At 58.0% G+C, this 24783-nt stretch overlaps 1 protein-coding gene and 2 long non-coding RNA genes across 6 annotated transcripts; 2 read left to right on the top strand and 1 right to left on the bottom strand.

The window, feature by feature from the left end:
• Window positions 1–471: 471 nt before the first annotated feature.
• On the bottom strand, window positions 472–9410 carry MVD (mevalonate diphosphate decarboxylase). Of its 3 annotated transcripts, XM_045439976.1 has the most exons (11): window positions 9318–9410; window positions 8927–9025; window positions 5575–5645; window positions 5097–5211; window positions 4631–4777; window positions 3719–3918; window positions 3367–3441; window positions 3042–3260; window positions 2675–2790; window positions 1679–1787; window positions 472–1113 (listed from the first exon to the last, which is right to left on the bottom strand). In XM_045439976.1, the coding sequence occupies exons 2-11, from the start codon at window positions 8970–8972 to the stop codon at window positions 1033–1035; spliced, it is 1179 nt and encodes a 392-aa protein (XP_045295932.1). In that variant the 5' UTR covers window positions 8973–9025; window positions 9318–9410; the 3' UTR covers window positions 472–1032. The 3 variants fall into 3 exon arrangements, with proteins under 3 accessions (XP_045295932.1, XP_045295931.1, XP_045295933.1); XM_045439975.1 differs by lacking the exons at window positions 8927–9025; window positions 9318–9410 and adding an exon at window positions 7999–8158; XM_045439977.1 differs by lacking the exons at window positions 4631–4777; window positions 8927–9025; window positions 9318–9410 and adding an exon at window positions 7999–8159.
• Window positions 8261–23609, top strand: LOC123577773. 2 transcript variants are annotated; one of them, XR_006702076.1, is made up of 3 exons: window positions 8261–9407; window positions 16651–16736; window positions 16918–23609. It is a non-coding gene; the product is annotated as an uncharacterized LOC123577773 (long non-coding RNA). The 2 variants fall into 2 exon arrangements; XR_006702075.1 differs by having other exon boundaries at window positions 8261–8443.
• On the top strand, window positions 11051–11420 carry LOC123577774. The gene is made up of 2 exons (XR_006702077.1): window positions 11051–11095; window positions 11227–11420. It is a non-coding gene; the product is annotated as an uncharacterized LOC123577774 (long non-coding RNA).
• Window positions 23610–24783: the final 1174 nt, after the last annotated feature.

Raw genomic sequence — 24783 nt, forward strand, 5'->3', positions numbered from 1 at the left:
TTTTGGAAGTGGGGAAGGGTGGCATTCCTATGGTTTCATGATCCAGAAACTCCTGGGCTGAGGGGAATCATGTCCCTAACCAGCACTGCGGCCAAAAAACCCACTTCCCGCCTTCTTTCGTGGACAGGAACTTGAAGCAAGACCCGAACCACACCCCCACGCCCCGTCAGGGCTTTAAGGATTGTGTCAGCCACCGAAAATGGGCCACAGTCGTGGCCACGTGCATGGCCAGCAGGCGACAGAGGGCAGCTTCTTCAGGTGCGAGCTGGCTCCAAGCTCTGCCCATCCTGCCCACACCCTCCAGCCTCTCAGAGCAGGGACCCCAGAGCACTGGTGGAGGAATCGAGAAGGCCCCAGTCAGGAGCGCTGTCTTTCTTCCCAGCAGCCCACAGGGCTCCGGGCATCGCACTCCCACCTCGGTGCCACCCTCCCACCTCCCGCAGGAGACACAGCGGTGTCTTTTTTTTTTTAAATTTATTTTTAAAGTAAACTCTCCAGCTGCCAACATGGGCTTGAACGCACGACCCTGTGATCAAGACTCCCACGCTCCACCACTGAGCTCGCCAGGCGCCCCCAGTGGTCATTTTACACAGAAACGTTCCGTTCACACCTCGTGGCCCGCGTCTGGCAGAGGAGCCGTAGGCGGCTCTCAGGCTTCAAGTCTTCCAGAGGGTCCCTGAGGTCTGCAGAGGCGTCCTGTCTTCCGGCTCTGAGGAGGGACGCCACCCCCCCGTCATATCCGGCACGGCTGCCGTCTGGGGCGGTGGCAGCGGCCCCAGAGGGCGAGGCCAGGGAGCCCCGTGCCATCCAGCCCGGCACCCGCTGGGGGGCGTGCCCCCGACTGCCCGTGGGGCGCCAACGGTCACTCCAAGTGTCCCAATGTGGCCACAGCAAGTGGCCTGGCCTGGAGCCCGGCGGCTACCCCTCGAGCCCCCAGTGAGCACAGACTCGCGGCCGCCACACCCAGCACCCCTGTCCCGGTGAAGCGGCCCTTGTCCCAGCGGTGGCTGGGGCTCGTCTTGGGGAAGGCGGTCAAGCAGCTGGCTTCGGCAGGCCGTCGGGGCCCAGGAGGTGGGCGTGAGGGTCGTCCAGCGTTTGAGGCCCGGGGCCCACCTGTCAGGTCGTGCCAACGGGAGAAGCAGGGAAGTGCAGGTCAGAAACTAAGAGAGGCTAACAACCCGCGTGGGCCACTGCAGGCACCCGGTCACCGGGCCTCCGTCACCCAGACCTGGGGTGGATAGCACGTGCAAGGTGGAAGGTGGAGACCGTGGCCTCGGTGCTCAGGTCGCAGGACTCAAGACTCGGGCAGATCCGAGCAGAACACCGGCTCGGGCACTCTGAGCTGTGCCCACGTGGCGAGCCCCAAGGGTCCCCAGCACTTGTGAGTCTCCCTAAGTGTCCCCACTCAGCACTGGGGACGCCGGTGGTCCCAGCGTGTTCCCAAGTGCTCCCCTCGCTTGGCGGCGGGGGTGGGAGGGTCCCCAAACATCCACCCTGAGAGTAAGTGAGTGGACGGGACAAACCACACTGTACCGAACGCTCTGAAAACAGAAAGGTGGTGTCACTGTTACCACCAGCAAGCCGGCTTCCTGCCGGGGACAGACCGGGGCCGGGGAGCCCCTTCACCTGCCGGCAGGCTGGCCGTGAGCCCTCAGTGGGCCGGGCCGCTGGGCCTCACCTGCGTGGCGATGATGTACTTGACGCCGCCGGGGGTGGGATCCACATCCAGCGCGGCCCTCAGCTCGTCTGAGAGTGAGGCAGGCCTCACGGGCAGCCCCTTCAGAAACCTGGGGAGAGACGGGCCGCACGTCCTGAGCTCCTGCCGGAAGGTGTGCAGACAGCAGACTCAACACAGGAAGAGCAGCAGTGGCTGCCGGGGGCGGGGGTGGCCCTGCCGGAGGGGAGGGGACAGGTCTCCTCTGGGGACGTGCACGGGCTCGGGAACCCAATGAAATGCGTAAAGCCACCGGTTGTGCCCTTCGAGGCTGCTGACGCGGTGAGTAACGCGTGACGTGTATTAGACCTCACACGCGCAGACACGCAGCCGGGCGCGCGTGCGCGAGAACCTGGCCGCGGTGGCCAGGAAGGGGGGACGAAGCTTAAGAGGGAAACACCCCGGTGCAAGTGTGAGTCCGTGGCCGTGTTCCCAGAACAGCAAAAGCCTGCGAACCACCCACGGGGTGACGAGGGCAGTGAGTTCAGAGCCTCCCACGAGGACACCAGCCGCCTTGGGGATCGTCCTTGGTCGTGCGTTCTGTCCATCTGGCGAGGAAGTCAGTCTTCCAGCCCCGCCCCACCAGAAGTCATCAGTGTTGCCCCAATTACAGTGACAGAGAAACAACCCCGTGTATTCCCCGCAGCCCTAGCAGGGCGATCTCCCTGCACGGGGAACAGGGACCGCTGGGAGAAACGCGAAGGCCCCGTAGCCACCTCGAGGCTGGGGCCCTGCCCCACGGGAGCCATCACGCTGCGCACCCGTGCATGCGGCCCCAGGGCTGTGACCTGTGTGAGAAGCGCCTGCGGTCACAGGGAGGTGCCCTGTCCCTGTAGAGATCGACACTTGCCACGGGACCCCCGTCCGGCACCACGGCCTCAGATGCCACTGTCCCCAACCTCAGCAGGAGACCCTGCTCCTTCCCCCATGACCTCCCAAACGCAGGGGCCCCCAACTCACTTGTCTCCGTTGGACTCGGGGGGAAAGCAGTGCCTCACGGCAGCCACGAACTCAGGCACGGTGTCGTCCAGGGTAAAGACCATGGCGTTGGGGCCCGCGTCAAACGTGTACGCCACCTGGAACCCGCGTGGTCAGCGTGAGTGTCCGCGGAGAGGCCGGCCCGGCTCACACCTGTCACCCGCCACGGACACCCGTGGCCGCCCGCCAACTCAGGACCGGCCGGGGGGCGGCGCGGGCCGCGGCCCCTCGGCAGCCACGTCAAGCGGGCGCCAGGAAGCCTGGTGGCGGGCAGGCCCGTGCTGGGCCACGGCCTCGGGAACCCGCCGCAGGACTTCCGCCCCCAGCTGCCCCCCGGGCCCCCGCTAGCCTTGGTCTGCCCGTGGTGGGCGTTGAAGCAGTGCACGAGGCGGACGATGCGTCTGGAGATGTCGCTGAGGTAGGAGATGGGCGGGAAGGTGTCCAGGCAGGTGGCGTGGAACTGGTTGCTGTCCTTCATGGTCAGCTGGCCGAAACCCTGGAAGTCCCGCTCCCGGACACAGTGGGTCATCTCCGCCATGCGCCCCGGCACCACCGCCTCGGCCCGGAACTGCGAGGCACGGGAGATTTCGCTGAGCGGAGCACAGCGGCCCGGCCCCCGAGGGACGCAGGATGCGCCCCGGGCGGCCTCCCGCCCCCACCCACCCCAGCCTCACCCTCAGCAGGGGGCTGGTCTCCACGCTGGTCTGCATGCCCGCCGTGCTGCCCACCAGCTTGCGCTCCGCGCTCACCTGCACCAAGACAGACGGCCTGGACCCCAGCCTGCGGCCCCCAGCCCGGAACACGCGTCCCATCCCGTCCCGTCCCGCCCCCCCCCCCCCCCCCCCCCGCCCGGGCTCGTGTGGGAAGCGGGACAGTGGTGCCCCCGACCACAGAGGTCGCCCGCCCGGGCGGAGACGGCGCGGTCCTGGGAGCGGCAGCCCGGCAGCTGCAGGGAGCCACGGGAGCCACGGGAGCCACGGGACGCTTCCACCTCCCGAGGCAGCCGCCCCTCCCAGCCTCACTCACCACAAGTATGAGGACTCGGAGTTCGGGCCAGTGTGACTCGGGGGCCACCTGCCGGGCGACGCTGTCCTTCCCGTCGGCCCGCTCCCCCATCTGCCACTCCACGAAGCCGCCGTACAGGCTCCGACAGGCGCTGCCCGAGCCCCGGCGGGCCACTTCCGAGAGGTCGCTGTCAACCCCGTAGACCCGGGCCAGGGCGTAGGCTGCAGGCACAGGGTACGGGACACAGGGTGCTCAGATGGGCAGGCCGGGGGTGGGGGGAGCCTTTGAAAACCACGGGGAGCAGAGACCGAGGCAGAGGGACCCGGAGAGCGGCGTCAGCGAGACAGCTGGCAGGGCCAGCTGGGGTGGGGCTGGGTCTGGCCGGGGGCCCGACGGCAGGACACAGAGCCGGGGGCAAGCTCTCTGCCCCCGGCCCCGGGTGCCCTCCCGGCCCCGCTAGGCACCGAGGGCGGCTCAAGCAGAGCACACGAGCTGGCTGGGCAAGTAAGCGTCACCCCCGGCGTTCCTTCTAGGTCAGAAATCGTGAGCCCACCGCCTGCCGCTGCGGTGCCCAGCTTGGCGCGGGTGGGGAGGGCATCCTGGAGAGTGAGCCGGCACGGGGGAAGCAGGGCAGGGGTTTGGACGGAAGGAGGCAGACGGGTTCCCAGCGGGCCTGTCGGAGCACCTGGGGCCAGCTACCTCTCTTGGGATTGTGTCGGGTAAGCAGAGATACTGGCCTTCTCTTAGGCTTGAGCCCGTTTGGGATGGGTTTCTGTCACGTACAACCTGGAAGGGCCTGTACACAGAGCCCTAGGAGGCTGTATCGTTCGGACGTGTGGCGGGGACTCCCCGTAAGCTGCGAGAATGTGACAGCATTCGAAGCATGCACAGCACAGCACCCGACAGGCCCTCGGTCTCCCCACGGGCACCCACCTAGGCAGGCATAACCAGCCGCGGAGGAGGCCAGGCCCGCGGCCGTGGGGAAGTTGTTCACCGATGCGATGTGAACCTTGTAGCTGAGGCTGAGGGGTGGCGGGTCCTCGTCGCCGGTGCTCCTCCGCTTCCGGGCCAGGCGGCGGACTGAAGGTGGAGGGGACACGGCCACTGGGCAGGTGGCCCCGACCTGCTCCCGGCATCTCAGCCACCGTGAGTCAGGAAGAGGGAGCGGCACAGCCAAAAGCCGGCCTCTGCCCCCAGCTTCTCCTGCAGACGCCCTTCTCGGGGAGGGAAGGTCCCGGCCCCCGCCCCAGCCGTGCTAACAAGCAGCCCTCTCCCCCAGGGGGCCTGCGAAGCCAGCAGCACCCTCTGTGCGCTCAGACCCTACAGACAGAAGAAGGGGCAGAGGGGAAGGAAGGGCTCGGCTCAGTGTCGCACACGTCCCCCGCGGGATCCCACTCACTCTCCCTGAGGCAGGCCTGGAGGCGTGGCTGCCCCACATCTTCCTCCCGGCCATTCAGCCAAATCCGGTCCTCGGTGAAATCCTTGCTGATGGCGGCCGTGGTGGTGGTTTTTAACTGGGAGAGAAAACACAGGGGCCACCGCAGGGACGGGTGAGGGCTCAGCGCGCCTTTCCACTGGGGATGGCCCTCCGGGGTCTCCCGCTCAGGAGCAGGGACGGCCCTGCTGGAGAACTGGGCCGTTGAGGCCAAGGCAGGCCGGGCGGGCAGTGAGGAGGCCCCAAGCCAGGTGGCAGGCTTGGCACCAGGCCTGGACTCCGGAGGAGAGCTGGGAGCAGGGGCCTGCGCGCAAAGAGCAGTCCTAACAGGGGGCCGGGGAACTGTTCACCGGCCGGGAATTTATTGCTACAGTTGTTAAACAAAAGTTCAACCAAAGTGTGGTAAATATTTACGCTGTGTTCAGTGCCCATCCGTACTAACCTGGTCTTGGTGCAAGGTGACGCTCAGAGAGGAGTTGATGGGCAGGACCAGGTCCTCATCGCGCTTCCCCCCTGGAACAGACAACCCAAGGCTGGGCCGGTCCATTGCCCAGCCCTGCAAACCATCACGCTGCCCTCGCTCCTCCCCACCAGTGCTCCCCAGTTACCCTCGCTGCCAGCCCGCTCTCTCCCCTCCGCCCAGAGCCTGCTGCCTCAATGCACAGTGTTAAGTCCTCTTCCTCCTGTGCCGTGGCCTTCAGGAAGTCCTCCCGGATTTCTCCCCACTTCGCCAGGCTCCCAGTCCCAGAGCAGAGCTGGAGGCCGGTCCATCCCCTGTTTCATTGCTTGTTTTATCTTCCGCCCCTCGGAGCGGCCTTCCAGGCCCCGAGCACTCTGGGTAAGGCTCTCGCCTCCCAAACAAGGGGAGCCCTGGTTCCAGTCTCCGCTGTTGCTCCCCGGAGACACTCAGACCGGCCCCCTCCCCCCGCCCCGGCTCGGCAAAGGGAGCTTCCCACGAGTGGACGGTGGCAGAGCTCTCTGCTAAGCACCCACGTCGCGCTGCACTTGTGTGGGGCCTCGGGACAGCGGACGGTTACCGGTGGTGCTGACGACAAGCTGGCAGGGGCTCCCGGAGCGCCCAGAAAGAGACCCGCTTCAATTCACCCAACGGACTTGACCAAGGCGCGAGAGCCGTTGCAAAGAGAGAAGCGGCCTTTCCAGCAAATGCCGCCAGAACGACTGCACATCCACAGCCCAAAGCACAGACCCAAGTTTCACACCTTATACAAGAAAGCAACTCAAAACGGGAGACTTGAACTTCAAATGAAAAACTATAAAAGCTTCAGAAGATCTTCAGGTTGCAGGGCCAAGTAGGTGAGTCTCAGACTTGACCCCAAACGCGTGAGCTTCACCCAGATTTTGAACGCTACGGCTCTTTGAAAGACCCCGTTAGGACGGTCGAAAGATAAGCCACAGATGGCGGAAAACATCTGCGAACATCCGACGAAGGATTAGGACGCAGAGGACACAGCAAACTCCCAAAACTCGACGGTAAAAAAGTACACAATCCAATTAGGACACGGACATAAGACGCGGGCAAGTGTTTCACCAAAGAGGACGCACAGGTTACAAACAGCACGGGAAACGGTGTCCGGTGTCACTGGCCGGTAGACACTCATGGAGTAAACCCACGGTCGGAGGTCACCCACCGATCAGAATGGCCGAAGTAAAAGCCAGTGACGACACCAGGGGCCACAAAGCTGCGATGCCCACGCATCGCTGGTGGGAACAGAAAGTGGCAGCCACACGTCAAGTTCAACAGTTTCCTTACACAACTGAAATACGACTACTCTACGGCCCAGCAGTGACACTCCTGGACGTTCATCCCCAAAGAATGAAAACCTGTGTTCACGCGGCTACCTGCACGCGAACTTTAGAGCAGCTGTCTCCACAATACGCTGGGACAGCGACCTTTCAAAGGGTGTCTGGCTAAGCAGAGCGTGGGTGTCCCCGCCGGGAAACAGGACTCCGCGCTAAGGGAGCAAGTAAGGACCCAAGCCAGCGCCTCGGTGAATCTCCAAATCAGGGCGAGGGACGAGAGCCACTCCCAAGGCTCCACATGAAAGGAACCCGTGGACTGAGCAGTCTTGAGAACATGACGGACTTGGAGAGCAGGCTCCAGGTGGCCAGGTTCCAGGACTGTGGGAGCCAAGCCCCGGGGGTGGGTGTCCTGGTGGACACTGTCCCCCAACCCCGCGGTGGTAAAACTCCCCCTGTGGACCCTGTTCCTCGTCCCTCCATCTGGGGGGGGGGGATGTCCCCAGCGGACCCTGTCCCCCATCCTGCCCCCCAGGGGAGTGGATGCCCCCACTGCCTTGGACCCTGTCTCCCGTCCTGCTCCGGGGGGTGGACGTCCCTCGTGGACCTTGTCCCCTGTTCCTTCACCTGGAGGTGGACCTCCCGCGAGGACCTGCCCCCCGTCCGGCCCCCTGGGGAGTGGACATCCCTCGTGGACCCTGTCTCCCTGTCCATCTCGGGGGTGGAGATCTCCCGTGGACCCTGCCCCCCGTCCAGCCCCGGGGGACGGATGTCCCCTGTGGACCCTGTCCCCATCCTGTCCCCCGGGGATGAACCACCAACCCCCCCGTGGACCCTGTCCCCCGTCCCGGAGGTGGGCCTCCCTTGTGCACCTGTCCCCCATCTCGCCCCCCCCCGGGGTGTGTGAACCCCCCACATGGGCCCTGTCCCTCGTCCCTTCTTCACACGGGGGTGGACGTCCCTCGTGGACCCTGTCCCCCATCCCAGAGGTGGACGTCTCCCGTGGATCCTGTCCCCCGTCCCTCCATCCGGGGTGGACCTCCCGCGTGGACCCTGTCCCCCGTCCGGGCCCCGTAGACCGTGTCCCGCGCCCCGGTCAGGCACTCACAGTACTTGATGACCGCGATGTTGACCGGCGCGGTGCAGGTCACGACCACCAGCGGCTTCTCCTCGGAGGCCATGGCCCAGAAACACTGCGAGCTGAGCCTGCAGCCGGCCCGGCCGGCACCTCACCTGCCCGGCGATTCGCCGGCAGGGAAGCTGTCCTCGCTCCGTCCAATCAGCGGTGGGCCCGGCCACCGCTCCACTTCTCAGCCAATGAGCGGGATCGGACGATGGCCTGCTGACTCTGGGTCCGCCCCCGTGGGCTGGCGGACACGCACCTCCTTTGCGCAGGCGCAAGGATCAACCCAGACGCGGTGCACTCAGACGCCGAGTCTACGTAGGCGCTGGGACTGCGCAGGCGCTGGGACTGCGCAGGCGCGTGGCGTCGGACTTCCCTAGAGCGGGCTTGGACTCCAGCTGAACCCGGAAAGTTCCCGCGGGCGGACGCGGTAGGGGACCGCACCCTGAGGGACTGTCCGCCCAGGCTGGGCTCAGGGGGTCCGGGGGCTCAGGCGCCTCAGTAGCTCCAGACGAAAGACGGGGTGACGGCGTCAGGGGTGCCGCCGGGGCTGAAGGGCAAGCCCCGGGGTCCCCCGCGCCCCGGGACAGGTCCTCCCCACGCCCTGCTCCCAGGACAGATCCTCCCCGCCCAGGGTCCCCAGCGCCACGGGTTAGGTCCTCCCCACGCCTCGTTCCCCGAGTTCCCCGAGATATGGCGTCCCCATGGGACGCACCCCCCACCTCCGGTACTCGCCAGAGCCCCTAGGCTGGGGGGCGCTAAGGGATGAATTGCTTCAGAGCTAGGCTCCTTCAAACCTCTCCTTTTTCTGAGCTCCAGATAAGCAGGGGTCCTTTTTTCACCGTGAAGGCGGATTGTCAGATCTCTGCACAGGGACTTTTCTATTGTAAAATATTCATAAGGTAACACTTACCGTTGTAACCATTCCCAGTTGTGCGGTCCTGTGGCATTAAATACATTCCCGCTTTACAGCCATCACCACCATACAACAGCAGAACTTTTTTATCCTAAACTGAAAGTCTAGCCGTTAAACAGTAACTCCCAGTTTCCCTCTTCCCTTTCTAAGTGTTTAGTTAAAAAAATTTTTTTAATGTTTTATTTATCTTTGAGAGAGAGAGTGCGAGTGGGTTGGGGCAGAGAGAGAGGGAGGCACAGAATCTGAAGCAGGCTCCAGACAACGAGCTGTCAGCACAGAGCCCGACGCGGGGCTCGGACTCACGGATGGTGAGATCATGACCTGAGCTGAAGTGAGAAGCTTAACGGACTGAGCCACCCAGGCGCCCCCAATAAATGTTCATTTTTACCTTTAAAATGGCCCATTCTTCAGTCGAGTTTGAGTACGTGCTGTGAACTGTCCCACCCCCGGCCAGCCACCCGGCTCTCTTCCCAGAAAGGTTAGTGTGACCCAGTGCTTGAGTGTCTGTCCGGGAACAGTTTCTGTGTGATGATACGCAGGGACCTTTTTCCACTTAGATGCTTCATGGAGATCATTCCAATTCCGAACAAAAGTGCTCCCTGGCTCTGCTGTCCACATGTGCCTTAATCTTTCCAGCCCGCCCCATGTTGGTGCACAATTAGGTTGTTACCAATTTTTTTTTTTTTTTTATATAGTATAAGCTGTTTTTTGTGTGAGTGTTAGTATTCGTGTAGGAGGAATTTCAGGAATTGTAATCACCTGGCCAAGTAGAGCGTGTCAGGTATAGGTAGCTGTTGGCAAGTTCCCGGGAGGAAGTTGAATCGGTTGTTGAAGGCTGGTCCCCAAAGCGTGGGAGCGTGCTCACCCTCTCCACGCAGCCCATCGGTCTTAAGGTGAAAAACCGAATCTTACTGCTGTTTGCGTTTGTATTTCAGATGGCTGGTTTTTTTTAGTTTTTCTTGCAATCATGTTTCCATTTCATGCAAAACGGCTGAAACTTGTTTTGCAAGATTGGCGGTAGCTTGTTCCTAGCAACCGGCATAGCATATTCTCTGAAGAGAGGGTGCCTGTGAGTCGCGGTGACTTCTGTTCGCCAAGGCAGTGGTGGAGAGGACAGCACCGACATGTATTAAGTCTACAGAGTGAACCGCCTTCCCCAAATTCATCTGTGGAACCCAGCCCCCAACGCGATGCTGTCGGGAGGCCATGAGGTCAGGAGGGCGGAGCCTCGTGATGGGATTGGAGCCCCTGCCCCTTGTGCCCCGCGGGGACACAGCAAGAAGACGGCCATCTGTGCCTTGGTCTTGGAGCTCCAGCGTCCAGGACTGTGAGAAACCAGGGGGTGTTTGTAAGCCCCCCAGCCTGTGGTGGTTTCGTCCTAGCAGCCTGGATGAAGTAAGATAGTACTGTATATACGTGATTTTAAAAGTCACTTACCGGACCTCTTCTCCACTTACCCACCTCCATTTTTGGCTCATCAAAGGCAACCACTTTCAAATCTTTATTTCCCTCCATATTTCTTTTTTTAATATATAATTTTATTTATTTATTTTAGAGCGTGAATCAGGGAGAGGGCCAGAGGGCAAGAGAGAGAATCCCAAGCAGGCCCCACACTCAGCATGGAGCCCAACGCAGGGCTCAATCTCACCACCCAGGCATCATGACCTGAGTGGAAATCAAGAGTTGGATGCTCAAGGCGCCTGGATGGCTCAGTCGGTTGAGCGTCTGACTTCAGCTCAGATCATGATCTCATGGTTTGTGGGTTTGAGCCCTGTGTCGGGCTCTGTGCTGACAGCTCAGAGCCTGGAGCCTGCTTCGGATTCTGTGTCTCCCTCTCTCTGTGCCCCTCCCCCGTTTGTGCTCTGTCTCAAAAATAAACATTAAGAAAAATTTTTTTAAGTGAGATGCTCAACTGAGCCACCCAGGCGCCCCTGTTTTCTTCCGTATTTCTAAACAACTTGCTTATATTCTTTCTTTCTTGATTTCTTTCTTTTTGTTAAGTTTATTTATTCTGAGAGAGAGAGGAGGGGAGGGACAGAGAGAGAGAATCCCAAGCAGTCTCTGCAGTGACAGTGCAGAGCCCAATGAAGGGCTGTATCCCAGGAGCCATGAGATCACAACCTGAGCCAAAATCTAGTGGGGTGCTCAACTGACCGAGCCACCCAGGTGCCCCTCTTTCTTTTTCTGATTTTTTTTATTCTTTTTTTTTCAGTTTTAGAATCTATTGATTGCCAGTGAGTAGAAATAAAGGATTCTCTTCCAACCACATCCCTTCCTCCCCCGCAATCCCTGTGTAGGCACAAACGTCTGACAGCGTGCTCGTGGGCAAAGGCCCCTTTATGTAATGGAGAGCCTTGAATGAACAACGCCCGTACACAGGCTGGATGCACATCCCCACCAGCACCTTCAGCCCAGGACCCACCCACATGTATGAAATTAACTCATCGTAGGGCCTCTTGGGCAAATGAATGAAATAAATGCTTTTCTCCTACTCTCAGGTTTTGTCATGTAAGTTGTGGGGTTAATGCCTATTGGGTCGCAGAGAGGACGGTAAACCAGAGGTCACATTATTCTGATTTTCTGATTCGTTCCATTCAAGTGTTTCAAAGATGTGTGTGCAGAACAGGGACGAAGCTTGACATCTCAAGGCTCACGAGCAGGGGTGAAGAGTAGGGGTCCCTCCTCCAGGCCGGAAGCATCTTCCACGATGGTCCTCAGGTTTCCTTTTTTGTTTTAAAGCATTGTTTAAAAATTGTGCTAAAATATACATAACAAAAGTTCACCACCTTCACCACTTTTTGGCCAGCGCAGGGATGTTAGGTTCATTCGCTCTGGAAGCACACGTCACCGCCACCTGCCGTTCACCGAACTCTGCCACCTTCCCCAGCCGGAGCTCTGTCCCCACGAAGCCAACTCCCCGGCCCGGCCCGAGCCCCCGCACCGCCCATCCGGCTCCCGTCTCCACGGATCCCACTCTTCGGGGGACCTCGTACGAGTGGGCCCCTCGGAGTGTCCTGTTGTCACCGGCTTCCTGCCCTTGGCAGGATGGCCTCCGGGTCCATCCGTGTTGTGCCAGCTGCCACTACTTCCTTCCCGTCTTAAGCTTCAATAACACCCCCTCGCGTGGACGGCCCACACGGTTTCGTGGATTCATCCACCGAGGGACACCTCGCTGGCGTCCACCTCTCGGCTGTTGTGAGGGATGCTGCCGCGCGCACAGGTGCACACGTACCTGTTCGTGTCCTTTTAGTTCTTTTGGGCGTCTGCTCCCCGGATGGAGTTGCTGGGTCACGTGGTGAGGCCATTGCTGAGTTTGAGGAACCGCCGTGCCGTTTTCCACGGCAGCTGCACCTTTCACACCCCCGCTGACCGTGCACGGGGTCCCCGTTTCTCCACGTCCTCGCCAACACTTACTAACTCATCTTTGTTATTTATTTACGTATTTATATTAAAAGGGAATATTTATTTTTTTATTTAAATCCAAGTTCGTGGGGTGCCTGGGTGGCTCAGTCGGTTGAGTGTCCGACTTCAGGTCGTGATCCCTCGGTTCATGGGTTCGAGCCGGATGTCAGGCTGTGTGCCGACAGCTCAGAGCCTGGAGCCTGCTTCGGATTCTGTGTCTCCCTCTCTCTCTGCCCTCCCCCATTCTCACTCTGTCTGTCTCTCTCTGTCTCTCTCAGAAATACACATTAAAAACAACCAAGTTAGTTAACATAGAGTGTAATAGTAGTTTCGGGAGTAGAATTTAGTGATTCATCGCTTACATGTAACACCCGGTGCTCACCCCAACAAGTGTCCTCCTTAATGCGTCTCACCCTTTACCCATCCCCCCACCCACAACCCCTCCAGCAGCCCTCATTTCTCTGTATTTAAGAGTCTCCTAGGGTTTGTCTCCCTCTCTGTTTTTATCTTATTTTTGCTTTCCTTACCTTATGTTCCTCTGTTTTGTTTCTTAAATTCCACAGATGAGTGAAATCATATGATATTAGTCTTTCTCTGACTTATTTTGCTTAGCATAATACCCTCCAGTTCCATCCAAGTAGGGGCAAATGGCAAGATTTCATTCTTTCTCATCACCAACTAATATTCCCTTGTATGTATATACCATATCTTTATCCGTTCATCCATCAACGGACATTTGGGCTCTTTCCATACTTTGGCTGTTGTTGAAACTGCTGCTATAAACATGGGGGTGCATGTGTCCCTTCGAAACAGCACACCTGTATCCCTTGGGTAAATGCCTAGTCGTGCAATTGCTGGGGTGTAGGGTAGTTCTAGTTTTAGTTTTTTGAGGAACCTCCATACTGTTTTCAAGAGTGGCTGCACCAGCTTGCATTCCCACCAACAATGCGAAAGAGTTCCTCTTTCGCCGCATCCTCACCAACATCCGTTGTTGCCTGAGTTGTTAATGTGAGCCATTCTGACAGGGGTGAAGGGGTATCTCATTGTGGTTTTGATTTGTCTTTCCCTGATGATGAGTGAAGGTGAGCATTTTTTCATGTGTCGGTTGGCCATCTGGATGTCTTTCTTGGAAAAGTGTCTATTCATGTCTTTGCCCATTTCTTCACCGGATTATTTGTTTTTTGGGTGTTGAGTTTGATAAACTCTTTATAGACTTTGCATACTAACCCTTTATCTGATACGTCGTTTGCAAATATCTTCTCCCATTCCGTCGGTTGCCTTTTAGTTTTGCAGATTGTTTCCTTCGCTGTGCAGCAGCTTTTTATTTTGATGAGGTCCCAGTAGTTCATTTCTGCTTTTGTGTCCCTTGCCTCCGGAGGCGTGTTGAGTAAGAAGTTGCTTCAGGCAAGGCCAAAGAGGTTTTTGCCTGTTTTCTCCTCGAGGATTGTGATGGCTTCCTGTGTTACATTGAGGTCTTTCGTCCGTTTTGAGTTTATTTTTGTGTCTGGTGTAAGAAAGTGGTCCAGGTTCATTCTCCTGCCTGTCGCCGTCCAGTTTTCCCAGCACCGTTTGCTGAAGAGACTGTCTTTATTCCATGGATGTTCTTTCCTGCTTCGTCAAAGATGAGTTGGCCATACGTTTGTGGGTCCATTCCTGGGTTCTCTATTCTGCTCCGTTGATCTGAGTGTCTGTGCTTGTGCCAGCACCATACTGTCCTGATGATTACAGCTTTGTAATACAGCTCGAAGTCCGGGATTGTGATGCCTCCTGCTTTGGTTTTCTTTTTCAAGGTCGCTTTGGCTATTCGGGGCCTTTTCTGGTTCCATACAAATTTTAGGATTGTCTGTTCCAGCTCCGGGAAGAGTGCTGGTGTTGTTTTGATCGGGATCGCCTTCATCTTGGTTTTAATAACAACCCACCCTGATGGGTGTGAAGTTCCAGGTCTCCCTTTAAGATAAGCTCCCAGTGCTGACGAGAGTGAGTGCAGGGTGGTGTTCCTCTAGTGTTAGTGTGCACGTGATTCATCCAGGGAAGCGTGTGGGAATTCTGATTCAGGAGATCTGGGGTGGGACCTGATAGTCTGCATTTCTAGCAGGCACCAGGCATGCCGATGGTGGAAGCTGCTGGCCGAGGGCCATGCCGTGAGCAGCAAAGATGGGTGGGGGGAAGCAGGTGGGCTCGGGGTGAAGCAGACCTGGGTGTAGCTGCAGCCACCCCAGCCTCCTCCTCTATGAACTGAGAGCCCTGCTCTGTCCTGGAAGTGCCAAGTGCAGGGCTCAGACGCCAGCACAGAAGAAATGACAGCCTTCCTCAGTAGCTGCTGCTTGGCCCGTCCCTGAAGCAGAAGGAGGAGGGGGGTCCCCCTGTGCTGTCATCAGGCACGTAGACGAGATGGGGGCATAGGGACCACGGGTCACCTCCAGGCTGCAGGCTCCGGAGCCCGACCTTCCTCCAGCCATTGGTGCCTCGGAGTTTCGGGAGAGCAAGAAGGACCTCGCTGCTCGGTCAGTGAACACCGATCACGGGCCCGCCCGGTGTCACGATGGTGTGCAAAGTGCAGGTGCAGGAGTGCGGTGAGCTGAAGCAGGCGACGACGTCCTGGCCCCGGAAGGGGGGCCTTGCCTCAGGGCTGTCACACCGCTGCCTTTCCCTCCTGCCCAGTGACCAGAGCGGGACCAGAGCTCAGTGTTCCCGGGTCTCCCGCACAGTGATCCTCAGAGCCTTCAGCTGCCCGGCTCGTCCACCTCTGGCCACGTGGCCCCAGCCTGCGTGTCGGGGACTAAGTTCTTCTGTGAATTATTTCACTTATGCTCACGAGAGACCGTTGTCTTAAGCTGCCAAGGCAGCTCGATGGGGCATGCTCGGTGTCCTTCAGTTACCCTGGGAACCGGCCCAGCCTCACCAGGCATTCCCATCTGGAGAGAATGATCTGAGGCCGATGGCCCAGAGCTGGGGGCTGGCAAGTGTTTCCCGGCCCGGGACCTTTGGGAGCTGCCTGCTGAGGGGAGGGAGAGCTGGACCACACCCCGTAATCACTGCTGGGGGATACTGCCCGTCCCCTCCTGATGTCTCTTTCTTCTCCCAGGGCCACTGTTTCTTTGTAAAGTTTTTCCGTTTGTTAAGAAATGTTTGATGCACATAAAGAACACAGATCATACAGTCATTTGAAGCATCAAAATATGGCCCCGCAGCCACCACCACTCACTTGACACTAACCAGTCCTCTGACCACCGTCTCTCCTGGGTCTGCTCACCAGAATGCCAGTTGGTGGGTGGGCTGTGCTGTCCCTGTGTCCCTATCGCTGGCGGCCCTGTCATCGGTGGCCCAGTCCCTGTGGCCCTGCTGTCCTTGTGGCCCTGTCCCTGTGACACTGTCCCTATGGCCCCGTGGTCCCTGTGGCCCTGTCTCTGTGGCCCTGCTGTCTCTGTGGCCTGGTCCCTGTGGCCCTGCTGTCCCTGTGGTCCTGTCCCTGTGGCCCTCTCCCTGTAGTCCTGTCCTGTGGCCCGGTCCCTGTGATCCTGTCCCTGTGGTCCTGTCCCTGTGGCCCCCTCCCTGTGGTCCTGTCCTGTGGCCCGGTCCCTGTGGCCCTCTCCCTGTAGTCCTGTCCTGTGGCCCAGTCCCTGTGATCCTGTCCCTGTGGTCCTGTCCCTGTGGCCCCCTCCCTGTGGTCCTGTCCTGTGGCCCGGTCCCTGTGGCCCGGTCCCTGTGGCCCTCTCCCTGTAGTCCTGTCCTGTGGCCCAGTCCCTGTGATCCTGTCCCTGTGGTCCTGTCCCTGTGGCCCCCTCCCTGTGGTCCTGTCCTGTGGCCCGGTCCCTGTGGCCCTTCTGTCCATGTGGCCCTCTCCCTGTAGTCCTGTCCTGTGGCCCAGTCCCTGTGATCCTGTCCCTGTGGTCCTGTCCCTGTGGCCCAGTCCCTGTGGACCTGCTGTCCCTGTGGCCCTGTCATGTGGCCTGGTCCCTGTGGCCCTGTCCCTGTGATCCTGTCCTTGTGGTCCTCTCCCTGTGGTCCTGTCCTATGGCCTGGTCCCTGTGGCCCTGCTGTCCCTGTGGTTCTGTCCCTGTGTCCTGGTCCCTGTAGTCCTGTCCTGTGGCCCAGTCCCTGTGTCCTGGTCCCTGTGGCCCTGTCCCTGTGGCCTGGTCCATGTGGCCCTGTCATATGGCCCGGTCCCTGTGGCCCTGTCCCAGTGATCCTGTCTCTGTGGCCCTGCTGTCCCTGTGGTCCTGTCTCTGTGGCCCGGTCCCTGTGGTGCTGTGGTCTTCTGAGCCTTGCTGTTCGCACACACGCTTCCATCTCTAAGGACTGCACTGTCTTCTTTGCAGGACCGATTCAGTGTCACGGATCCAGCACCAACTTGGCTGGAGCTGAGCATCTGAAACCGCCAAGTACCTGCTGACATCCCAGGAAGGTGAGAGGGTAGCGGGGTTGGGGGCACAAATGGGAAAAGAAGCGTTTGAAGGGTGGGCGTGCTCCAGACCGGCAGAGAAAGGGGCTTGGGCCACACTTGGCTTAAGGACTGGTACAGGGGTGCCCCGGCCTCCACACTTTCACACCTTCCAAAGTTACCCTTTCATTCCGTCCCCACTCAGGAAGTAACTGTGTGACCTTCTCATCATCACAAAACAGAGGCTCTACAGCCATTGGATCTTCTAAGTTATCAGGGGAGGCAGGAGGCGACCCCATGCTCAGGAGATTGACAGCCTACCTGCGGAGATGAGGTAACTCCTAACGAGTAAACAGTGACACCGCAGAGACAGTGGCGTGCTGCTGGAGATGCTGTAAATACCGAGGTCCCACAGACCTGGAGAGAGGTCTGGCTTTCGGTCTGGAGATGACATAGTTGTAACTGTATCTTGAGCAAAGATATTTGGTGACATGGATGGATTGGAGCAGGGAGACGCCTAAGGTTATCACGGGAGTCTGTGACCACTGTTGTCTGTTGAGCCTGCACGGTGGTAGTTGGTGACATCCGTCATCTATAGTCTGTCATAGTCGATACCGTCTGTCATCTGTGCACTATGGTAGTCCATACTGTCTGATATCCATAGATGTGATACTCCGTACCGTCTGTCATCTATGGAGTGTGATAGTCCGTACTGTCTGCCATCTATAGATATGATAGTCCACACTGACTGTCATCTGTAGACTATGATAGTCCGTAGCGTCTGTGAAATAGAGAGTGTGATAGTCCGTACCATCCGTCATCTATAGAGTATGGTAATCTGTACATCCGTAGAGTACGATAGTCCGTATAATCTGTCATCTACAGAGTACAGTAGTCTACACCGTCTGTCATCTATAGAGTCTCATAGTCGGTACCATCCATCGTGTATAGAGTCTCATAGTCCGTACCATCCGTCATCTATAGACTATGATAGTCTCTACCATCTGTCAGCTGTAGAGTATGATACTCCGGACTGTCTGTCATCTATGGAGTGTCATAGTCGATGCCCTCTGTCAACTATAGAGTAGGATAGTCTAATCATCTGCCAACCGTAGAGTACGATAGACTATACCATCTGTCATCTAGAGACCACGATAGTCTTTACCATCTGTCATCTACAGAGTGTGACAGTCTAGACCATCTGTCATGTGTAGAGTATGTGAGTCCACACCATCTGTCATCTCCAGAGTGTGATAGTCCATACCGTCTGTCGTCTGTAGCCCATGATAGTCTATACTATCTGTCATCTATAGGTCATGACAATCTCTACCATCTGTCATCTATAGAGTCTGACAGTCTGTACCATCTGTCATCTCCAGAGTGTGATAGTCCATACTATCTGTCATCTATAGACCATGATAGTCTCTACCATCTGTCATCTGTGGACTGTGACAATATACACCATCTGTCACATGTAGAGTCTGATAGTCTATACCACGTTCATCTAGGGAGTATGACATTCCATGCCATCTGTCAGCTACAGACTATGACAGTCCATACTATCTGTCACGTACTGAACGTGAGCTTGTATCATCCGTGGACGCTGATAGTCTGTATCGTCTACTCTCTGGAGACGTGATCATCTGTATCCTCTATAGACTGATAATCTGGATCATCTGTCATTTATTGGCAAAGTGTGATGGTCTGTGTCATCAGATTGTAGACTGTGATATAGTGTGTCATCTGTCCTCTGTAGACTCATGTTGTATCATCTGTAGACTGCAGTAGTTTGTATCGTCTGTCTGTATACCGTGTGGTCTGTGACTTCTGTCTTCTCTTGTGACACAGACCATGGTGTCTATAATGGAAGTTCCGGACCAGTATTGGAGGGTCAGTAAAGGGAATCTGAGGCCTTGAGAAGTGTGTAGGAAGAAAGAGGACATGTGTTGAAGCCTGGAGGTAGAGACTAGGGGACGAGACACGTGAACAAGCACGGCAAATTCCACTCCTCAGGGCAAATTCCGCTCCTGAGCGTTCTAGAAAGTGCCAGTAACTGATCTGTCTGACAGAAGGCATCCCGTGGTTGCCTGGGATGGGGCTGAGGGCTGGGTAGGCAGACTGCGGCATGAGGAAGCTGGGCGGGTCGTATGTCTGCTGCATCGAGTGGGCACTGGTGTCACGGGTGCGCACAGGTGTCCCAGCACATCCCCCCGTGCACTTAACATTGGACGGTTGGCCGTGTGCCAGTCACGCCTCAGTCCGGCTGCCTGGTGACACCACCACTTTCCGTCTGAAGCACCAGGTGGGGGGCTATGAACTGAGGGGTGTGGTCACTGTCTGCTGTAGACTTACTGCCCTGAGTGGGTTCTTGCCGATGTCAGAGGACAGTCGGATGTTGTCTTTGCCAAACTGCTCATCTAAAAATATTCGCCCTTTGGTTTCCGAACCAAAATGTGCTCTTTGAACCAGGCCTAGACACATTGACCCCCGAGTCAGGTGCCGGCGAAGGCGGCACAGGGTGGCAGAGCGAAGGTGACTTTGGGGGAGGGAGGAACACGTCACCATGGAAACGGTGGGTGCCGGGCTCCGCCCGCCCGTCCGGAGGCTTATGTTTACCTGTGTCCTTGTTACCTCTCCTCAGACACAGGACCCGCAGTGACATTGTGGGGCTGCACGCAAGGTGAAAGTGTGGTCTTGTGTTCAAGAAGTAGGCAGAATTTCGAGACGAGCCCAGCAGGGCATCTCCCTGTGCACGTGGCCTTCCACGGGGTCGGCCCCCCCCGACAGAGCGCCTGGGAGGGAACGGCTTCTGCCCACGCCTTCGCCTTCGCCGCCCCTGTCTGCGTGGTCCCAGCTCCTCCTCTTGAGATCAGCGGCGTTTTCTCACAACCGTGGGGTCCCACTCATAGACACCCGTGTCAGCCGCGATGCAGGAAGAGAGATCAGGCTTGAATCTCCACCCTCCTCTGGCCGCTGGCTGCTCCATTCCCACGAGGCCCTTCCTTTGGGGCCTGTTCGAGGCGCCGTGTCTGGCACGGAGCAGGTACCTACTGTCTCCTCTCGTCCGTCAGCAGAGAGAGCACAAAACAGGACTTTACTTACAGGCTTTTTAAGTTTGTGTGTTTATTTTGAGAGAGAGAGAGAGAGGCGGGGAGGGCAGAGAGAGGAGAGAGAGAGAATCCCAAGCAGGCTCCACACTGGCAGCACAGAGCCCGACACAGGGCTCGAACTCGCGAACCACGAGATCGTGACCTGAGCCAAAACTGGGAGTCAGATGCTTAACCGACTGAGTCATCCAGGTGCCCCTATTTACAGGCTTTTAATCCATTTTTTATTTGTTTATGCTTAAGGTTTGTCTTGGGGCTACGTGAGGTGCAGGGTGACAGGGGTGCGGTGACGGGGGTGTGGTGCTGAGGACGAGGAGGGGGCAGACGTGGATTTCTGAGCCCGGTCCAGGGAAGGCCAGCGGCTGCCTGTCCTGATGTCGGGGAGACTGAGGCGCTGCCCCGACCGGTACCCCACCCATCCCCGCAGAGCAGAGCTGGGTCTCCAGCAAGAAAGGAGCGTGAGGGTTCTGGGGTCCGGGGGAGGCTGCCTGATTCAGGTCCTGGTCCCGCCGTGTTGCAGCCGGGGGCCCCCGAGCGGGTGAATCCTCCTCCCGTGCCTGTGCTCCCTGCCCTGAACCGGAGCTAGGACAGCGCCAGCCTCAGAGCCCAAAGGTCTGACTCCTGGAAGGCTGCTCACAGCACATGGGCACCTAAGGGGCCACATCTGTGTTCCACTGTTGACATCAGATTACACGGTTTTAAAAGAGGGGCTGAGTTGTCCTCTGAAAATTTGCATGTTGACATCTTGACTCCCAGGACCTTGAGATGTGACTTTATTTGGAGACAGGGTCTTTGAAGTGGCGATTAAGTTAAAATGAGGTCAGCAGGATGGACCCTGATCCCAGTGACTCAGGGAGAGAAGGAAATCAGGCACAGATGCGCTCTGAGGGAGGGCCACATGAGGACACAGAGCGACGATGCCTGTCTGCAGGCGACGGGGGCCTCAGTAGGGACATGTTCATCGCGGGCCTGTAGCCCCAGGACTGGGAGAGAAAAGGTGTCTGAGCTCTAAGCCCCCACCTGTGGGGCTTTGTTATGGCGGCCCCAGCAAGTTGTTCAGGAGCTATGACACATTGTAGTCCCCAAATACTCGGGAAGGGGCGCTCACAGGTATTCACGCATCCTTCACCGCAGACTCTGGCAGGGGCCTCCGTCACGGCTCTCACCACCTCACACACACCCCTGCACGCACCTGCCGGCATCTGCCTGCCGGTCTTTCCCTGAAAGGTTTATGGTTCCAGCCGGAACAGTGTGAGGTCTCTCAGCGTAAACCAGAAGGACCAGAGCCGTGAGCCCCAGAGTGCGGAGGGCCGTGGCCTGGGTGCCGCGCTGGGCAGGTTACCTGCTACCCGTTCGGCCCCCAAGTCCAAGTGTTAGTGGCGACGTCACACCTGGCTCCGGAGAAACCCTTTCCCAGTCTGCCTTTGGACTCGTCACTTCCCGGCCGCTGCCCTTCGGCTTCCCCCGTCTGTGTTCTTCCTGTGTTTTCCGTCTTGTTTCTCAAAGCCTGGTCAGCCCGCTGAGATTCGGAGCGTCCTGCTGTCCTCACACGGCTTTGCTGCCCCTTCTCTTCCCCTCGGCAGGGGTGAGGAGAACCCAGGGTCCCACACTCTGGTCTCAGAACCCCCAGGCGGCTCCCCTTCCTGCACATCCTGCTGGCCCTCTGACCATCTCACCCAGGCCTGTGTCCCAGTGCAGAAGACCCTCTGCCCTCCTAATCTGCCACCCTATTTCTGATTTCCAAGAGAGGAGAGCCCAGAATTTCTTACCGAGTAGCAAGATGGTTTAAGATCACGGACCGTGAAGCCAGAGTGCCTGGACTTAAATCCCAGCCTTCCACCGACATGCTGTGTGATGTGAGACACACTGCGTAGCCTCTCTGGGCTTCTGTTTCCTCGCTTGTAGGAGAGGGGTGAGCTGACCGCTCCCTGGTGGAGGACAAAGCCCTTGGAAGGGCCATGTCAGTCCACGGTGAGCAGTCGTCATCGTTAGTCGCAAACCGCTCACGTGGGCGCCGCCACCGCTCAGGAGAAAGCGTTTGCGCGGTTCAATCAGTGAGTGAGACACACAGCCTCCTCCCTGGCTTCCAGCCTCCCGCACTGTCCTGTGCCTCCGCCAGCCCGGATGAGCACAGCAGCCTGGGGCTGATCACGTTCGTCAAGTTTGTGCCGAAGGCCGCGGGTTCTTTTCCAGGGTCGAGAAAAGGCCACGATGGTGAAATAAGCCCCAGAAATGGACTGAAGAAAACAGTAAATAAAGCCTGGATTATTGCACTGCTGGTGGGAATGCAAACTGGTGCAGCTGCCCTGGAAAACAGCGTGGCGTTTCCTCAAAAAATTAAAACTAGAACTACCCTACGACCCAGCAATTGCACGACTAGGCATTTACCCAAGGGATACAGGTGTGCTGTTTCGAAGGGACACATGCACCCCCATGTTTGTAGCAGCAGTTCCAACAATAGCCCAAGTATGGAAAGAGCCCAAATGTCCCTCGATGGATGAATGGGTAAAGGACATGTGGCATATATAGACAATGGAGTATTGCTCGGCAATCGAAAAGAATGAAATCTTGCCGTTTGCAACTACGTGGGTGGAACTGGAAGGTATTATGTTTTTTTGTTTTGTTTTTGTTTTTTAATTTTTTTTCATTTATTTAATTTCGAGAGACAGTGACAGAGTGTGAGCAGGGTAGAGGCAGAGAAACAGGGAGACACAGGATCAGAAGCAGGCTCCAGGCTCCGAGCCGACAGCACAGAGCCTGACATGGGTCTCGAACCCACGACCTGTGAGATCATGACCTGAGCTGAAGTCGGATGCCCAACCGACTGAGCCACCCAGGCGCCCCTAGAGGGTATTATGTTAAGCGAAATTAGAGAAAGACAGACATCCTATGACTTCGCTCGTGGAATTTAAGATACAGAACAGATGAACATAAGGGAAGGGAAGAAAAAAACAATATAAAAATGGAGGGGGACGAAACATCAGAGACTCTTAAATACGGAGAACAGACAGGGTTGCTGGAGGGGAGAGGGGAGGGCTAAATGGGCAAGGGGCATTGAGGAGGGCGCTCGGGGTGAGCACTGGGCGTCGCACGTAGGGGATGAATCACCGGCTCTACTCCTGTAGCATTACCGCACTATATGCTAACTAGCTTGGATGTAAATTAAAAATTAATTCATGAAAAGAAGCAAAGCCTGGTTTAGACGAGCCACGCCCTGCTGTCCCCGTCTGTCCCCTCCTTCCTTTGAAGATTGTCAGGCACCTGTTGTGATCAGATACAGGCCAGCCATGCGGGGCGCCGAGCCGCCCCCGCAGGGTGGCGCTTGTGGGAGAAGGTGGCCTCCCACGCGCTGCCAAGGGTCGTGGTCTTGAACTTGAGGCTGTGGGAGCCGGCCAGGCTGGAGGAAGGTGTGGCAGGGGAGTGGGGGAGGGGGCCAGGGAGCAGGGACTCCCTCGGGGCGGACCCGGGGCGGTCTCTCTGCACGCGTGGGATGGAGTCACGTGGCCGCAGGGATTTTTTTCCGGAGTCCGTGGGCAAAGGCAGAAAACACAGGTGGTCTCAGTTACCCCAGATGGCCCCTGAACGTCACCCATGCAGCAGAGCGAGGCTCTCACTGCGCCCGGCCCAGGGCGTGTGCGCCACCGGTCGTTTGTGTCTGTCCCGGAAGGCCACGCAGCGCGTGTTCTCCAGCCTCGTGTCCCAGTGCTTCTGCGCTCCAGGCCAGCAAAGCACCTGCGGGCTGTTCGTGTGTGGGGTGCATGTTAGGGATTAAAACTGGTGGTGCGTTAAAGATTTGCTGTGTCCGTTCATTTAAAATTGTCGATAAGCCTGTCACGTGCTAACACATTTGGGTGAAAAACCACTGTCTCCTGAAACAAAGTTGTGGGAGGGTGGCGTCGCTGCGCGTGTTTGCAGATCTGGGTGTCTGGTCTCCCGGCCGTCCCTGTCGCCGCCACGGTGCGTGGCTTGGGGTGTGCGCGTCCCCTCACAGCGCTGGAAAGGTGGCCAAACAGCGCCCGTGGCTCGTCTCTGGTGGTACGCCAGACCTCAGCCTGTGGCACTGCCTCCAGCGTGGCTGTGATTGGCACGTGACGGCCGCCGTCGTGCGAACGCTGCCCGCGTCCGTTCCAGCGAGACCGCCTCCTGCCCCGGGTCTGCGGCCCAGGCCAGATCGTAGCATCCTCACGGGTCATGGGGAAAATACCGGTTTGCTGATTTATCCAGAGCTTCCACATGTTGGCGTTTCATTGTACAAGTAAAAAAATGATGTTCTCGTCAGAAAAGGCTTCAATCTTGGAAAGCTGCCCAAAGATGAAAGGCTTCCAAAATTGTCGTCGTCTCTTAAAAGTGTTAATATTACCGTGGCCGAGAAGGACCGTCACTCTCACCAGGTTCTGCTTGGAGAAGACGCCTGCAGGTGCCTGGCCCGGGCCCCCGTGGGTGTCCCGTGAGCACACCCTCCCCAGAGGGGACCTTTGCGCCCCAGTGGGAGCGAGGGGCTCTGTGGACACTTCTCATTTCTTCACTGAGAATGTTACAGGGACCCGGACGCTGGCACTTAGTAAGACCCAGGCCGGTGCTCAGCCGTATTGGTTTTCCGTGAGCGGGTGGAGGTGACGTGCCCAGGCACCGGGGCGGTGACGCCAGGCCCACGTGTGCCTCGCGGAGGGCAGGTCTGCAGAGCACTTATGTACTGTTGGCACAGGGGCATGTTCTGCGAGAGCAGGAGGGAGACAGCCGTCACCAAGGTAGCGACAGGGACCCACAGCTCATCCGATGCCCAGCAAAGGGGCTGGCAGCAGGATCCGGCCTGGGACAGTCCTCGATCCCAGCCTCTCTTTGGCCTATGTGAGACACTGGCATTCCCAAGGTCATGTGCAGATAGAGGGACCTGTGGCTCCAGGACCGCCCTCCTTACAGACTCATTTCTTTTTTGTTAATTTTTAAAAATATTTATTTACTTA

Source organism: Leopardus geoffroyi, chromosome E2, assembly GCF_018350155.1.
Source record: "Leopardus geoffroyi isolate Oge1 chromosome E2, O.geoffroyi_Oge1_pat1.0, whole genome shotgun sequence".
Lineage (NCBI taxonomy): Eukaryota > Metazoa > Chordata > Mammalia > Carnivora > Felidae > Leopardus > Leopardus geoffroyi.

Excerpts from the sequence above, each read along its gene's own strand:
- MVD (XM_045439975.1), bottom strand. The coding sequence starts at position 8,071 with ATGGCCTCCGAGGAGAAGCCGCTGGTGGTCGTGACCTGCACCGCGCCG. Across the intron at positions 2,791-3,041 it reads CCCACCACGGGCAGACCAAG|GTGGCGTACACGTTTGACGC; the intron begins GCTAGCGGGGGC and ends CGCGGGTTCCAG. Across the intron at positions 1,114-1,678 it reads AGTACATCATCGCCACGCAG|GTGGGCCCCGGGCCTCAAAC; the intron begins GTGAGGCCCAGC and ends ACGACCTGACAG.